At 40.8% G+C, this 18,570-nt stretch overlaps 1 protein-coding gene across 1 annotated transcript in view; it reads right to left on the bottom strand.

Moving 5' to 3' along the window:
• Nucleotides 1-18,570, bottom strand: part of hmgcll1 (3-hydroxymethyl-3-methylglutaryl-CoA lyase-like 1) — a 54,581-nt gene that overhangs the window by 6,478 nt on the left and 29,533 nt on the right. Inside the window, exon 8 of the mRNA XM_007894065.2 lies at nt 541-666. Coding sequence (XP_007892256.2) covers nt 541-666 — 126 coding nt within the window. The remainder of the gene's footprint in view (nt 1-540; nt 667-18,570) is intronic.

Raw genomic sequence — 18,570 nt, 5'->3', positions numbered from 1 at the left:
CAAATCGCCACACAAAATATATTGTAAAGTGAACTAAATAATAAGCCTTTGGTCTTGTTTGCTGATGAGCTACAGGACTATATATAATAATAATCCTTGCATTATAAAATATCCTTGCAGATAAATGAAATCTTAGTGTTGTAGCATTTGATGTAGCCCCTTTCACGTCTTCTAGAGGTCTCAAAGCACTTCACAGAATATACTGTAAAGTGTACTGACTATATTCGTGGGCAAAACGCGGCAGCCGATTGCGCACAGCAGTGTCCCACAGACAGTCTTGGATTGAGTGACCAAATGTTATTGCTTTTCTTTTTTCTTGAGGGATTATTATCAGGCGCGTGAAGTAAGGAAACTTGCCCAAGGTTTCGCCCTGCCGGGAATCCAACCCAGGTCTCTTGCTTGCAAGGCGAGTGCTCTAACCACTGAGCTGCAGGACGCCACAAAAATATTTGGTATTTTCAGAGATTAAAAGGGTTCTCTTCATCAGAATCATTCTTTGATAACATAGGAGTAATTTATCAATATTATCGATAAACTTACTGTATGGATGCCCAAGCCGTTGAGCATGTATACTACGTCTTCTGTAGAAACGTTCCCGGAAGCAGCTTTAGCATAAGGGCAGCCACCAAGTCCAGCAACAGAGCAGTCCACTACACAGATCCCCATCTGCATAAAAGAACACAAAGTGACTAGGATACATTCTGTTGGCGATGAACTGGTTTGACAGACCATCTACTGCAGAATGGGATCGGAAGTGTCAGACAGTCCGAAGTATGTGATGTTCTAGATGTAAGTTCAGTAACAATGATTAATAATAAGCATGAGTACAGTAACGATTGTTAATACTACTAGAGTATTAGGACATCCTCCTGATATGAAAGGCGCTATACAAATGTAAATTTGTAATTTTCTCTATTGTAGAGTATTTATCGCATGGTGGTTTTTGTGGTGGACAAAGGCCACAATATAAATACAATACAAAATTACATTTGCAAAGCGCCCTTCACGTCGGGAGCATCTGAACAGTCGGAGATTAGGACCCGAGTTGGGTGGGGGTGGTTCACAAAGTATGAAATATGTACACGGAATTGGTTTGATCCCAATGAGAGTAAACTCTGATTGCTGATCAACATTCTGATTGCTGCATGAGATATCTTGGCATTAGAAAGGATACAGCTCCAATGCTAAGATGTCTTCTTTCAGCCACTATACTGAGAACTCTGGCACTCTCTCTCTCAATCCCTCCGCCTTGTGCGACTCTTTGAGCTTGCCTAGGATCACCTCCCTCCTCCCGAAGGCTTGGTTTCAGGCTCTGCCATTGCTAAGCGCCCCGAGTTGTTAGCCTCCATGAAGGGCGCTATATAAATACAAGCTGTTGTTAGGGACAATCAAAGTGAACTAAGTTGATAGCTTGCATTGTGCACCTTAGCAGAGACGATAGAGGTTGGATATGTTCAAAGTGAGGCCAAAAAGGCACTTACAATAACAACAACTCGCATTTATATAGCACCTTCCATGCAAGGTAATGTCTCAGAGCACTTAACAGAGGCGAAGCCTGACTCCGAGCCGAGGGAGGGGTGGTGACTATAAGCACGGTAGAAAAGGATGGTTTTCAGGTGGGACTTGAAAAGGAGGAGAGAGGGGGCAAGGTGGAAGGATTGAGGGAGAGTGGTCCAGAGATTCATGGCGTAGTGGCTGAAAGCGCAACTTTCTGCACACTGTGCACAAAATGCTACTGATGTAACTTCGTTCAGGAAGTGATTTGAGCAGCAACGTGATGCTGGAAGTCAGACATTTTTTTCACATTCTTTGATATTGAACTCATTTACTGAACACGTACATAACCATCACATTATAATAGAGGTTGCTCTATAGTATGCTTAATATAAACAGAAATTATATAAAAGTGGGCTCAGACTGAAGGTAGTCACAAATTTTGAGAACCTACAACATTGTAACTTTTACCAAGTGGTTAGAACATTTGCCTCGCAAGCAAGAGGACCTGGGTTTGATTCCCATCAGGGCGAAATGTTAGGCAAGTTTCTTTACTCCACACGCCTCTGTTTACCTAGCAGTAAGTAGGAATAAGTAATAATAATTTGGTCACTCGGTCCATGAGTGCTTGTGGAACACTGCTGTACACAATTGGCTGACGCTTTTCGCGCACAAAGTATACAATCAATTCACTTTACAGTATATTCTGTGAAGCACCTTTAAATGTCTCGAAGACTTGATAAGCTGCTAGATCAAATGCAGGGCTTATTATTAATTATTAGTAGTAGTATTATTATTATTACTATTATTATATCAACATAGCACAGATTTAAAAGAGTATTCCTATCTTTTCCCAGTGTAACCAGTTTTGTTTTGCTGAAAATCAAGCTTTGCAGGGATTGAGGAATCCATTATATTTTGAGCCAGTGTCTCATATTGAAGCCGACATTGCACATACTGAATGAGACAGCAGATGGCACTGCTAAACTGCTGCAAAGGTAATCTCCACTAACGGGATTCAAGATCAATTATATTCTACTACCAAGTTTTATGAAATAAATGTTATGGTTTCCTACCTCCAACTCTGGAACTCCCCAACTAAATCCCTGCCTCGCATTCTCCTTACCCATCTTCAGATCATACCTAAATACCTTCCTCTTCGACCGTTCCTACGGTCACCTCCCCTTCCTCCCCAGCTCGGGTCAGGCTCCGCCACTGTTAACCACTCTGAGACTCAACGCTGCATGAAGCGCGCTACATAAATGCAAGTTGTTGTTGTTGATATTACACAATCATATTTAGACATCTATAGCCATCATCATTGTACAAATTATTTATAAGCATTATAAATAAAGGTGGTTCATGTGTTGACCCCTGTGGCTTACCACTAACAACTGGCTCTCAGCCGCGTGGCTCCATGGACTATTGCTCATTGCTTCCTACCAAATCACTATTTGCTAATCTACTCCAATACATTGCTGCTATCCCATGGGCCTGGACCTCATGCAGTCTACAGCCAAACGCATATAGTTTCATTATAAAGAATGTACAACACAGAAACCGGCCACTTGGCCCAACCAGTCTATTTATACTCCACGCAAGTCTCCACCAATTCCCTACTCCCTCCTTGTATTTCTCTCTCCCTCCTGTGAAGATCTAGAATCACCTATATTAACTGATCCAACCACTGCTTCAAGCAGCGAATTCTACAATCTCACTACCCTCTGCGTGAAGCAATTCCTTCTAAGTTCTCTTTTAGATCCCATGGTGCGCTATCTTATACTTGTATCCCTTGGCAGACTCCCCAATCAGGAGAAACAGCCTATTTATGTTAACTATATCAAATCCTTTTATAATTTTAAACACTTCTAATAGGTTCCCCCTTAAACATCTATTCTTTAACAAAAAAAGGCCTGATCTATCCAATCTATCCTGATATTAGTAACCTGCCAGGCCTGGTATCATCCTAGAAAATCTAATCTGTACTCTTTCCATTGCTGCTATATCCTTTTTTATAGTTGGAGATCAGGATTGGACACCATACTCCGAATGTGGTCTGACTGAGGTTTTCTATAAATTTAACCCTTTATCCTCTCTCCCTGCCTTCAAAACCCTCCTCAAAATCTATTTCTTTGACTGTACCTCCGGTCCACATCCATCTATTCAAAGAACGAACTAGAGTGCTAGTGTGCAACTTGTTGGGATTGGTCTAACACTCTAGTTCGTTCTTTGAAAAAAAACATCAGAGAGACCTTTCCCAGTACATTGAAACACTGATGCGGAGACGGGATAAATGTATTCACACTGCCATTAACTACAGCAAACCCACAATTATATTCACAGAGGAGAAGGGATTAGACAAGCACATCCTCTTCCTTGATGTGCTAGAAAAGGGATTGTCAGATGTTGCCATCAACACCAGCATCCTGGAAATCAACAAGAGCCAACTAAATTATAGCTCATTATAACCTGACTGAAATCATAGTGTTCCACCAAATGAGACGATCGCCTCTGCACAGTTGAACACTCAGAAACCACTAAATAAAAACTGTTATTTTAATTTATCGCTTATTACTAACCCGGCTCAGTTGGGAGAACTCTCAGAAAGTTGTGGATTTAAGCCATACTTTGAGACTTGAGCTCACAGTCTAGGCTGACATCACTGCAGTGCAGTGCTGAGGAATGCTGCATTGTTGGAGGTACAGATTCAATAAGAGCTTTCATTAGGGAATTGGAAATTTACCTGAAAAGAAAAAAAATTGCAAGCCTATGGAGAAAGAGCGGGGAAGTGGGACTGATTGGGTATCTCTTTCAAAGAGCCGGTACAGACACGATGGGCCGAATGGCCTCCTTCAGTGCTGTAGGATTTATGATAGGTGCTGTCTTTCAGCTGAGACGTTAAACTGAGATCCTGTCTCTCCTGTTCAGGTGGACATTAAAAAGCTGTGCTTTTATTCGAAAAGACAAAACAATTGAAATTAATTGCTCGTTCTCCTCAGGGCCGTTGGTGGGGTCCTGGTGTTGCAAATAACTACCATCTTCAACATGACGATGTCTCAAACCGCTTCACACAATTCATTGTAAAGTGTATTGATTGCGTTTTATAGTGGATTTGAAAGTTTCAAACTGTTTCACAGAGTATTACTGTCAATACTGGTGACTGCACATTTGTAAGCAAACGTCACAGCTAATTTGCACACAGCAAATGGAGTGAATGACCAATTCTATTTGGGGGATTGTTGGCCCGGACACCGGGAGAAACTCCCTTCTCTATTTGAATAGTGCCGTTTGTTTTTCTTTAACAATCACCTAATCAGGCCATCAGGTTCTCGGTTTAAAATCTCATCCAAAGCACGGCACTTCCTACAACGTATACTCCCCCAGCAATGGAATGGAGTGTCAGCCGAGGCTATAGGTTCAAAGTTCCCATGTGGGGTTTAAACCCACAATACTCTGACTCTAGAGTGCTACAAACTGATCTGAGCTAGGGCCCTCAGAAAAGCAACGCAGATTACATTGCATGTAACCTTACCACTTCTAATGTCAAGGACAATAGTTTTCCTGCAGAAATAATAAAAAGCAATATGGGAGGATAGTGAAATAGCACAAAGGAGATTTCAGACAGCCACCCAATAGTTTGAATGTCCAGTAGGAACAAGGAAAACACTCACAGCGCTGAAGCTGCATGTCACAGTCTTAACAGTTTTATCTCTTAACTAGAAAAATTAAACTGATTGAAAATAATTCACTTGCAATTGCGGTCGGGTTGGACGATTGACCCATTGAAGCTCTCGGTCACTGAGCCTGTCATTGCATCTTCCCCACGCCCCCCTCCCTCCTCTATATACAAACACAGAGGGGCGCCTCTAACATGCTTTACTGTTGCGACAATGACCCTACAATGATGTCTCAGAAACAAACGTACACAATTGAAGATCGGTGAAAATAAGCAGATGCGTGGGTGTTCCTTTCAGAAACAGTAGCCGGGCTAAGATTGTGAGGACTCGCTTTGCTTGTAACCCATGAAATCATAAGTGGGGGGGATGGGGAGAAACTTTGAAGACAGCTTCACTAAATGACGGAACAGAGCTCCAGGATAAGGTTCTGCATTAAGCAGCCCCTAAAGAATTCACTGAAGCAATGCAACAAAATGCCTGCTTTTGGATTAAATAAATATTTGCCTGTTTTGCACAACGTTGTCCATTTTTCAAAACAAAAGTGACACTGAACTTCCTTAAAAAAAATTGTCCCTATTATTTAATTTCCAAAAGTGTATAGTTTTTCTGCAAGTAGTAAACACGTTATGAAAGAACCACTTGGGATTGCTTCACGGGTGAGCTATGTGAATGTCCTCCCTCCTGAATGTTTATACAGTGTGCAGAAACTGCTGCCCTGATGAACTATCCTGATTTGAATCGGTTCCATAGGAAGAGCAAGCTTCACCTTGCATCAGTCTCCCTTCGTGATGCACGAGATAACAATTTGACATCATGCCTATAACTGCTGGAATGTCGCAAAGAGCTTCACAGGAAAATGCTGTCAAGTTTAGTGACTGTACTTGTAGGAGAACGACACAGTCAATTTGTGCGCACAGCAAAGTCCTACACGCAGCCATGAAGTAAACGCCCAAATTACATGGAGGAAAGTCTCACTACAATGGAGTGTCCGCCTGGACTGCGAGTTAAAAGTTCTTACATAGGACTTAAGCCCACAAACTTCTGGCCCACAAGTTGAACTAAGTGAAGCACTTGGTTCCAGTTACATCCAGACACCTACTGGTTTAAAGTGGTACTGATGTGGTCGAACAACAACAACTTGCATTTATATAGCACCCTACACCCCAGACAACATTTCGGATGCTTACATATCCAACGCTATATTTTTTAACACTATCTACCAGGCACAGGATGTGACACTTTGAATTGAGAGGAAAGAAGCAACGAAGGGATATCCAGAAATACACTGTGCTTCACCTGAATAGCCAAACCCAACTGCTAAATTTGGTTTATAGTTGCAAAACTCAGCACAGTCTAGACGCCGGATTCCTTCCTTGAGGCTATATTAGTGGAGAGCAGAGTAAGCACTGATGCGCACATTAATTTGATGTTGCTCCTAATTTTTTCTCCTACACACACAAACAGAAACTGAATTATTGTGAGAAATGCTGATTGTCACTAATATATCGAAGATGTTTATTACAGAAGGGTTTGATATTGATACTATCTCCACATGTACGATTTTGAAATCTGTATCAGATATTTAGCTTCACGTTGATTAAACACAGACTTCAATTTAGAGATCGCTAAGTTAACACTGCAACTTAAGATGTGTTAATTAGCTCATTGTTATCATAGTGTGTGCATTTGATATAGCATCTTTCACATTGGAGCAAATATCAAAGCATTTCACAGGATTTACTGTGAAGTGCGTGACTGTGTATTTTGTAGCCAATTTGGCACAGCAATGTCGTACAAACAGCAGTGAAGTGAATGACTAATTTAATTTAGCAGATTGTAGGGTACCCTCATTGATCTGTCAGCCTAGTTTACATGAGTTCAATGTGCCAAAGTGAAACACATCGATGGAACTGATCAGCTTTCTGCCCCCATTTTTGGCATAACATCCCAATTGTGTTATAAGCGAACCCATGTCGTAATGAAATAGTACAGTAGGTGTCGATTGCACCAAAAAGCAAATGACCTACCTGTTACGATTTAACATTCAAAGTTTGCAAACACTTCAACACAGTTAGGGGATATATTTGCAGAATACAGTAATAGCATTCCCCCAAATAAAAATCCCCAAATAAAATTGGTCACTCACTCATAACTGTTTGAGGGACACTGCTGTGCACAACCGGCTGTCATGTTTCACCCACAAAATATACAGTCAATCCACTTTACAGAATATTCTGTGAAGCGCTTTGAGACGTCTCAACAACGTGATGAGATGCTATTGTCAAATGCAAGGATTATTATCATTGTAGTAAACATGAGGGATAGACTATTAAAGTAGGCAAAAGAGGCCAACTCTGTCATGAACAAAAGCACAGGGATATTAGATAGCTATATGACAAAGAAATCACTTAACTATCTTAAACCGCTCAGCATGGTATTGCAAACATCGGGAAGCTTCCCACTGCTTGTTTACCTAGGATCGCGTTGTACATTAAGGTTTGGGCTTCCAAAGAGGATAGATGTGGAGTGGGAAGAATCCCAGCCCCAGTGACTGGCTTGCTCCTCCAAATGCTGACAAGACAGACAAGCCTAGTCAATCTGCAATAGTGCCTTGGAGCCAAAAATTCATCTGAGGGTATGAGACACATAGCGCCAAAATCTGCTTTTGTTTTTAGACCAACTAGATGGACTACAATGACCTTTTTTGGTGTGTATTTCACTACAACGGAGTCCAGGTCTATAACGTCAGCGTTCCAAATTCCTACTTTTTAAAAAAAAATCCTTAGAATATAGAAGTACAAAAATAAATGTTTAATAAAAAATGAAAATGCGCAATTCGTGATCTAAAAAAAACCCAACACAGAATAAAACTTTTGACCTGCCACACACAAGTCTTGAAAGCAGGCCCATAATGTTTGAACCCAGATTGTTGTTTGAGTTATAAATCCTTCCAACGGCTTTCAACAAGATGACCCTTTAAAATGAAAACTGTGTTAAGCACAGGTCAGCTTGCAATGCACCAGTTTACATGTGCGAGTAATTTGTGGTGCGATGATTGCTTGAATTTTGGACCAACAAGTAGCCAGTTAGCTATTAACATTTGAGAAGTCACATTTGCTATTTCCCATGAAACTCTATCATTTACATCAAGTGCTGTGTCCAAAACCACTAGCTCATTTTTGTAGCTTTGTGGTAAACGTCAAGATGAATTATTCAGGCACTAGCGAAAAGGCTAATGAAACAATATGGAAAAAAAAACATATTTCCAGCTTAAGGAAAACAAAGCTTTACAAAATAAATGATGTTGCCAATGTTAAGTACAATGAGAAACATGAGCATGTTTGTCATCCGGGTGTCTGACACATGCGGAACTCAATCACCATGCTTAAAAGTAACCAAACCAGACTGAGAGTTTCACATCTATCTGTATGCCGTCTACACACGGGAATTTCCAAATCTGGAATGGAATGTGCCTGCTCTCACTGCAAGGATGCATACTGCCTATCTAATTCCAGAGAGTATTGGGCACAGGTTGGCAAGAGCCAAGGCTTGGGGTCCCTAGAGTGTGTGTTGAGGTACTGCTGAAGTTTAACCAGCTAAAAAACGAAGAGAATACATTGAAAGCACTTTCTGCAAGCTTCCCAAAAGGACTTTTCCTACAAATGCACCTAGCACGTTTAGGAACCCGGCTGTTAGTCGATTGAGAGATTGCTTTTCCGGGGGTAATAACTTCTTCAAAAAAACTACTAATAATAAATTGGTCGCTTCAATCCACAGCTGTTTGTGGGACACTGCTGTGCACAATTAGCTGCTGTGTTTCACCCACAAAATATTCAATCAATTCACTTAACAGTAAATTCTGTGAAGTGCTTTGAGATGCCTCGAAGACAAGATAAGGCACTATTTCAAATGCAAAGGTTACTACTATTATTAATCGGCTGCTCGTGGAGCTTTTACTTGCAGGGTTAACAGGAGCCGAATGGGAAGAATCCCTGCTCCCAGGTCTGCCCGTCCAAGTCCTGCCGATGAGCCAGGCAGGCTGGCCTGCCATTGGCAATGCCCTGGAGTGCTGCGGACTAGCCTGGTTCAAAAAACGGTCCACTGAGATCACCACAAAGGGCTAACTCAGTTCCGCCATTCTGTTGTCAATTCCGTCACCTTGCAGCCAGATCAGTTATAAGGAAACCCTGCTTAATTTCCCCCTTCCAGGAAAATGGTAAGAGGGGATATTTGCATTGCACGTACTATAGAATAATAAAATGCTACACAGAAGCCCATCGTGTCTGTGTCCGCTCTTTGAAAGAGCTATTCACTTAGTGCCACTGCCCCGCTCTTTCCCCACAGCCTTGCAAACTTTTTTTGTTTCAAGTATATATCCAATTCCCTTTTGAAAGTTATTATTAAATCTGCTTACACCACCCTTTCAGCAGTGCATTCCAGATCGTAACAACTCTCTGCGTAAAACAAAAATCTCCTAATCTCCCCTCTTGTCCTTTTGCTATGTAACACAATCTTTTGGAATGGGTTTCACACTATTTTATTTCCCCATTCAGCAGGTTTTGTGATTTTATACTTCACTTTTAAGTGTCTCTAATACAAATGAAAAAAAAACTTCATTTTAAATATGTAGAACAGCAAGTTGTGCTTGAGGTATAGGCTTGATTCAAGTGGTTATCAAGCGCTGCATTACTGCTGGTGTGTTGCATTTTCAGAAGTGACGTCCTTTAGATGAATCGTTAAACCGTGGTCCAGTCTGCCCGAACAGGTGGATGTTAAAGATTCCCCTGGGACTATTCAAAAAGAGAAGGATGTTTCTCCCAGTGTCATGGCCCACAAATCCCCCAAATAGTCACTTTGTGGGACATTGTTGTGCTTGAAATGTTGGGCAAGTTTCCTTACTCCACACACCTCTGTTTACCTAGCAGAATGTAGGAACCCGGTTGTTAGTCGATTGGGAGAATGCTTTTCTGGGGGTAATAATTTCTTCAAAAATCTACTAATAATAAATTGGTCACTTCAATCCATGGCTGTTTGTGGGACGCTGCTGTGCGCAATCGGCTGCCGCTTTGCGCCCACAAAATTGACAGTCAATTCACTTTGCAGTATATTCTGTGAAGCGCTTTGAGACTTCTCGAAGACGTGATAAGGAGCTATACCAAATGCAAGGGTTATTATTATTTTTATAAGTTGACTGCCATAATCACCTACAAAATAGTCACTTCACGGAATATCCTTTTTAGCTCTTTGAGACGTCCTCTCAATGTGAAAGGTGCTACACTGAACGTAGGGATTGTTATATTATTATATTCAATCTGATAAATATAGAAAGCATTGCTGAACTGACCCTCCCTCTCCCCCCCCACCCCATGTTCTGCTTAATCTCAATATTACCTTTTGAAATTGCATTTATAATTGTACATATGAAACAGATGTTCATTTTATTTTCACTCGCTGCTGACAAGGAGAGAATCAGTTGAAGCCTGAGTTCTCAGCCTGCTTTTAATAACGGTACATTTACTGCATGACTAACCAATGCCAAAGAGGCATTCGTTTCCACAATTATCTGCTTGTGAAACTTCACATGACATTCTTAAGCTATGTGGATCTTAAAGAATTTCCTTCGTGGACGCAGAGTTACAGAAGGCTTGCGGTGGGAAAGACAAGCAAATTTGCAAGGAACTAAACGAGTCTTAAACAATGGAATCAGGCATCAGCTATGAAAGCATGTCATGCAGGTGCATTCACTTTCCCTACAACCACACTCGAGAAATCCAAAGGCATAAAGGCTTTCCATTCCCTGTGGGTTATTTGCAACGAGATGGAAAGTCTTTCTGTGCATTTCACGGTAAACGTTATCAGCCCGTGTGCAATTTTCTCTGGGAATCTACAAAAGATTAAACGATTCTGCACGTCGGTATGCTTGCCACATGTCCGTTTTATTGCTATGAGACTGTAGGGAGATGTTTTTCAAGTTCTTTTTACTGAGCCAGATGTCACAGATCCTAGAGCGAAGTGAAATTAACGCAGCAGCCTTCAAATGACCCCAACTTTTTATGTTTGTTTTATCAAGGATCAGTGTTAAAGTATACAGGGCAGTTCTTGCTGAATATCCTAACTGGAGGACCACTTTGCCAGCAATTACCAAAACTGCTGACTCTGTTGAACTGTGGATCTACAAGCAGTACCCCATGTGATTTCTCTCACTCTGGGCTTTAATTGATGTTTGCGTTGGCAAAAGAATATGGACCAGGTCTGGTTTGTACTCCATATTTCCGGGCGTTGCTTTCACTTACAGCAGCATAGGATATTGTACTAGGCACAAGTTTGTGTAGTGTAAACATGAACCGGTAATTTACTCTGTCACTCGAACAAAGTTCAGGCTCTAATTGCACGAAGTTGGGTGACCCAGATGAATTGCGCTCCGAAATACTTTCCAACTCCTACAAGGTCTCAATTATTTATTTTCCCCATCAAAAAATGAAATTAAAAATTCTTGCACAAAAAACGTCAAACCATAGAAATTTACGGGGCAGAAGAAAGACATTCAGCCGATCGTGACTGTGCCAGTTCCCTCGAGGCCAATCCTTTCGATCCCATTTACCTGCCCTTTCCCCATATCCCTGTAGCTCACTCTTTTTAATGTATTTGCCTAGTTCCCTCTTGAAAGCCAATATGGATTCTGCCTCAACCACCGCTCCCAGCAAGGCATTCCATATCATAACTACTCTGGACATGAAAAAAATTCTCCTAACCTGCCTATTTGCTTGTTTACTATTTTAAATTGATGCCCACTAGTCCCTGACTCACTGATCAGTGACTGCCTTCGGTCACCCTCCTACCCCCACCCTGTCTTCTTCCCCTCCTGATCCCAACCCTCAGCTCGGGTGTAAATCCTTCACGCTTGGTCATCCTCCCAATGTGAAAGGCGCAATTCAATTGTAATTTGTTGTTGTTAGGGTTCCTGAGTTTGTTTTAATCTCCATCGTAAACCACTGGCGCAGTCTTTAACACACAAGCAATGTTCATGTTGCATTCTCCAATTGGCAGTGAAGATTCCAATGAGGCTATTGGGCAGTTAATGGGGAACAGTGGTAACATGGCATTCTTAATCAGGATCTTCCAGAACTTTTCGTGGGTGGTGCATGCGTGGGAAATCTCAGTCCGTCAGCTTTGTAAAGGCATCAATAGCAATATACGAGTATAACTTCACACACTCAACGATTTGGTTATAGAGTCCTCACCATGTTCAATAACCATAGCTCTGGGATGCTACCCTGCGTGAAGGGCGCTATATAAATATAACTTATTATTGTTTACCTCATGATTACTTTTGCTGTTTTGTAATTTTATTGTTGTTTGTTGTTCTTATACAGTGAATTATTTACTGAAGTTAACTTGAAACCAAGCTGATTGAATTTCAATCATTAAATAATACTGCTTGAATTAGACATTGTGCTTTTCATATCAGAAGGATTTCTTGAAGTGCTTCACAGGATTTATTTGTAAAGTGTAGCGACTGTGCGTTTTGTAAGCGAATATGGTAGCCAATTTATACCCAGCACTGGCCCACCAATAGCCATGAAGAGAATGATTAATTTTTATCTGGGGGATGGTTGGCCAGGACTCTGGGCGAAACAGCCTACTCTTTTTAAATAGTACTGTGGGATCTTTAACATGAATCTGAACAGCCAGATGGCACCTTGTCTTATAATTTAATACAAATTTACATTTATATAGCGACTTTCACTCCAGAGGATGTCCCAAAGCGATTTACAATCCTCGAGTTCCATCCGAGCAGTGGGTGAGGAAGGGAAAGATGACTAAAGGAACAGTTAAAGAGGTAGGTTTTGAGACAGAACTTGAACTTAGTGAGGGAGGGAGAAAGTCAGAGAGACCCCAGGATGGAGTTCCAGAGAGCTGGGGCAGAGAGACTGACAGCATGACTGCCGATGGCTTGTTGTTAGGGCGGGTAGGGCGGGGGATACAAAGCAAGGCCTGTGTCTGCTGAGTGAAGGTAGCAACCAAGGTATGGTTTGAGGTGGTCGCAGAGATAGGGTGAGGCAAGACCATGGAGGCATTTAAAGGTGAGAAGGGTCTCAAACTCAATATGATTTGCACACAGCAATGTCCCTCAAACAGAAATGAAGTGAATAACTTGGGGGATTGTTGCCCAGGACACTGTGGGAAACAGTTCAAAAGAGAAACTATTCAAAAGATTTTTTTTGAATAGTGCCATGAGATGTTTAACATCCACCTGAACAGGCAGATAGGAATTCTGTTTAGCTCCTCAGCCGAAGAACAATTTCAATCTGAGGTCCTCCCATAACAAGAGCGTTCAAAAGAGTTCAGTGTTACTCAAATTCTCACCAATGCATCATTGAATGTCAGAAAATAGGAAAATGGTCATTCAATAGAGTCCTGAAGAAAAACAGGACTCTATTCTGTGGAAATACATATTCTGCAAGAATACAGAGTTCTCTGAGATAGCTCCTCTGACTTTTAAATCAGTTATTTTTTAGATTTTCGTTTGTTTGTGATTTCCTGTCAAAAAGTAGCAGATTTTCTTCTTAATCTCTAATAAGCACTGCCAATGAATACAACCTAACTCAAAGTGAAATTCGGGCTCAACATTTCCTGTTATTTCAGTGTTACTCAAGTTCTCACTAATGGATCATTGAATGTCAGAAAATAGGAAGAAGGTCATTGAGTCTGTTGAGACTGTATTACCATTTTATCAGAACACAGCTGCTATTTTAATGCTATTTTCCTGTCTTCTCCATATGTCTTAACACATTCAATAACCACCCACATACCCACACTTACTTTCTCTCTTTCTATTCCTCTATTTCTATTTCCCTCTTTCTTTCTCTCTTTTTATTTCTTGCTTTCTTTCTCCCTCTCTCTGTTTCTACTTTTCCCTTCTCTCTCTCTTCCCTCCCTGCTCCTGATTTGTTGCTTTCTTTGTCAGCCTGACTCAGTTGGTTAGCACTCTTTTTTTTAGTCAGTAGTTGGGTTCAAGACCCACATCGGTGCTTTAATCTAACAATTTAGGCTAACATACTGGTGCAGTGCCTGCATAGCACTGCATTGTAGTCTTTCAAGATGTCAAATTGAGGTCCTGTCTGCCTGTTCAAGTAGATATTAAAGATCCTATGGCACTATTTGAAAAGAGAAGGGAGTTTCTTACGTTAGCCAGACTAACAATCATCCAGATAAAATTGGTCATTTGCTTCATAACTGTTTGTGGGATATTGTTGTGTGCAAATTGGCTGCCGTGTTCATAAAAATCCCAAATCACCACAGTTTACAGTAAATTTCTGCGAAGTGCCTTGAGACGTCCTCCCGCTGTGAAAGATATTACATCAAATGCAAGTATTATTATTATTAATAGCTTTCTTATCTCCCTGTTAAAGTTCCCATTCGATCTGCATCCATGCATTTGTGTCCGTGCATTCCTGCACAACCCTGTGTGTAAAGAAATGATTCTGATAACAGAAAGGAAATGTATCACCAGTTACAAACACAAAACATTTCTTGAGTTCACAATTACGGGGCTCAGTTTGGACAGATTTCCATTATCCCCTTACACTCAGTTTCCTGTGAGAATTTGGCCAGAATTTGCCATAATGGCACACATACCATGAATTAAGATGTGCTCCGGGACAGATAGCATTCCTCAGGAGCCACTTGACCCAACGTACAATTAAATATGGAAGCTAATTGTAGCCTGTCACTTTATGTTGCTGCCGAGTTTTGAAGGGCCTTTAATTGAATCTGCAGCTGCTGTTTTTACTTTGGATGCTGCACATTACGAGGCTTACTGATTACATCTAACAATCTTGAGGACTAAGCTGAAAAAGTACAGTGGTCCAGCACCATAATGTTGCCTTTGGGAACCATAGAAAAAATCACGTTAGAGCTAGGGGCAGATTATAGAGCGATTCTTTTACGCAACTCCTCTTTCAATGGAGAGACCATAAATAATGGTCCTATGTCAAAAATAAGGCTTGATGTTAAATGTTTATAGCACAGAAGGAAATTCAACCCATTATGTCCAGGCTGTCTCCTGAAAGAGCAATCCATTTTGTCCTATTTACCTGCCCTTTCCCCACACCCCTGCAAATTACTCCTTTTGAGATGTCTATCTCATACTCTCTTGAAAGTCAATATGGATTCTACCTCCACCATAGCACCAGGCAGGCAGGCAGGGCATACCACATTCTAAAACCACTCTGCTTAAAAAAAAAGTCCTCATATTCCCCCCCTTTGCTCATTGCATCCTGTAGCTCAGTGGTTAGAGCACTTGCCTCACCAGCAAGAGACCTGGGTTCGATTCCTGGCAGAGCGAAATGTTAGGCAAGTTTCCTTACTCCACACTTACCAGCAGTAAGTAGGAACCCGGTTGTTAGTTGACTGGCGGATCGCTTTCCCGTGGGTAATAATTCCTTCAATTGTTTTTTAAAAAATAGGTCACTTCAATCTCCGACTGTTTGTAGGACACTGCCGTGCGCAATTGGCTGCCGCATTTCGCCCACAAAGTACACAGTCAATTCACTTTACAGTATATTCTATGAAGCGCTTTGAGACGTCTCGAAGACCTGATAAGGCACTATATCAAATGCAAGGATTATCTTAATTATCGTATCTTAAATTATCTTAAATTATAAAGTATAATAAAAATATTAATCCTTGAATGGAATACAATGCCTTTTACGTGGAACCACATCTCGAAGCACTTCACAAGATTTACTGTGGAGTTTACTTTGTGGAGTTCTGTAGAGGGTTCTGTAGAGCAAACGAGAGGATCTAGGTTAGATTCCAGGGCAGGGCAAAACCTTAGGCAAGTTTCTCTTCTCCACAGGCATCCGATTACCTAGCAGTGAGTAGGAACCTGGTCATTAGTCAATTAGAAGATTGCTTTCCAGGGGTAATAAAAAAATATTAATTTGGTCACTCAATCCACGACTGTTTGTGGGACTTGTGTGCAATTGGCTGCCACATTTTGCCCACAAAGTAAACAATCAATTCACTTTACAGTATATTCTGTGAAACGCTTTGAGATGTCTCAATGATATGATAAGGTGCTATATCAAATGTCAGGATTATTATTATTACTATATGGTAACTGAGTTTTTGTATGCAAACACAGCAGCCAATTAGCACATAGCAATATATCAGCAAATAGTGAAGAATTAAATGACCAATTTTATCTGAGGGATTGTCGTCCATGACCCTCAGGGAAATTCTCTTTCTTTTAAAATAGTCCAATGGAATCTTTAATATCCACCTTAAACAGTCAGGACCTAACACCTCATCCGAAGGATGCTACTTCCAACAATGCAGTGCTCCCCCAACACTACACTGCAGTGTCAGTCTATGCAAGTTCAAAACCTTAATGTAAGGCTTGAATCTTCAACTTTCCAACTCAAAGACAAGCATGCTACCAAATGAGCCGGACTGACATCATTAGGCAGAATCAACAGCAACAACAAGCACCATTTTGTGCCTTTCACATTAGGAGGATGTCTGAAAGTGATTCACAGCTGACTAGAAGCCCATGGATAAATCAGAGCATTCAGACACCTCATAAGAATGTATCTTTTTTTTATATAAAGCTTCCTCATAAAACACTGTTGTGTTGTAAAGGCTGGGATTGATTAATCTCCAAAGTACTAGCCAAAGCCTCAAGGGTAACAGTTAATTTTCATCTCATTTATAGCGCAGGTGATTCTGTGAAATTCAATGCAATCAAATCTGTAATGAAATGTTGAAAATTTATCCGCATAGAATTTTACAACACAGAAAGAGGCCACTTGTCCATCATGTCTGAACTGGTGCTTGACTCCTCATGAGTCATCTGATCTAATCTTCCATCTGTTACCAGACCTTTCATATTCCTCCAAGCTACAGGATTGCTAGTTCTCTAACAAGCTGGGATCTCGCCACCACAAATGGCTGTGACCTTTGCCAACACAAAATAACGTTAATAACAGTAATAATAATAATAATCCTTTAAAGTAATACAATGTCTCATCACATTGTCGAAGCATCTCAAAGTTTTTCACAACATCTTACTGTAAAGGGTCATTTGACCACATAACACACAGTAAACTTCAATTTACAATACATCCTGGTGAAGCACTTTGAGACGTAGTCCTGATTATTATCATTAGTGACTGCACATTTGTAGGTACAAGTCATGATACTTAACAGTTCTTCATTGTGGAACACTAAGAAGTTTTGAGGTGGGTGCTATAATGAAGTAAGTTATTTTTGAGAACCACATCTCCTTATATCTACTATTTTCATCAATGCCAATAATGTTATTACTTGCATTCAAAGACAGAAACAGACATGACTAAGAGTTGAGCTCCACGCTTCCTGCTGAACTTCATCTCAGACTGTTAATTAAATAAATGTATGACACCCCAGGTCAACAGCACAAAAGACAACGTTGTCCAAAGTCACTCAGCCAACATTAGTCACGGTTTCACGCATCTGCCGTTTGCATAATCTGTGGCTGTTTAGCTTTGTTCCATTTTTGGACACTTTCCCAAATGGCTGTCAGCCTGGCTAGCACTCCTGCTGCTGAGTTAGAAGGTTGTGGGTTCAAGACTCACATTGGGACTTTGCATTCACATCGTCTAAAGCTGACACTCTAATTCACTCCCCATTCTCCTGCTATCCTGGCCAACAATCCCTCAAAACATTTTGGTCACTCACTTCATGGCTATTTGTGGGACACTGCTGTGTGCAAATTGGAAAAAAACAACCATTACACTTTACAGTAAATCCAGTGAAGAGCTTTGAAATGTTTTGATATAATTAAGTGCAATACCAATTGCAAAGATTATTATTATGTTTATTGAGCAACCAAACAGGCTCAATCATCGATGGTCCACACATTTTAAAAAGAAACTGAGCCAGTCAACTGCAGCAAATAACTTAGCATTTAATTCCAGAGTATCAAAAAGATGGAGAAAGCCTGGGCTGTGATAGGAAAGCTACCTGTACCTTTCCTCATTATTGTGAAGTTCTGTAGCTTCGTGATCAGAGTACTCACCTCGCAATCGAGAGGTCCTGGAAGGTCAAAACATTGCACAAGTTTCCTTACTCCACATGCCTCTGTTTACCTAGCAGTAAGTTGGAACCTGGTTATTAGTCAATTGGCCGATCGCTTTTCCAGGATAATAATCTCTCCAAAAATAAATAATAATAATTTTGTCACTCAATCCACGACTGTTTATGGGACACTGTTGTCTGCAATTGGCTGCGCATTTTGCCCACAAAATATACAGTCAATTCACTTTATTCTGTGAAGTTCTGTGAGATGTATCGAAGACGTGATAAGTCGCTGTAACAAATGCAAGGATTATTATTACTATATTCTCCATGTTTT

The sequence above is a fragment of the Callorhinchus milii genome, unplaced genomic scaffold (assembly GCF_018977255.1).
Source record: "Callorhinchus milii isolate IMCB2004 unplaced genomic scaffold, IMCB_Cmil_1.0 Scaffold3, whole genome shotgun sequence".
NCBI lineage: Eukaryota > Metazoa > Chordata > Chondrichthyes > Chimaeriformes > Callorhinchidae > Callorhinchus > Callorhinchus milii.
This window is presented reverse-complemented; position numbering and strand designations above follow the sequence as displayed.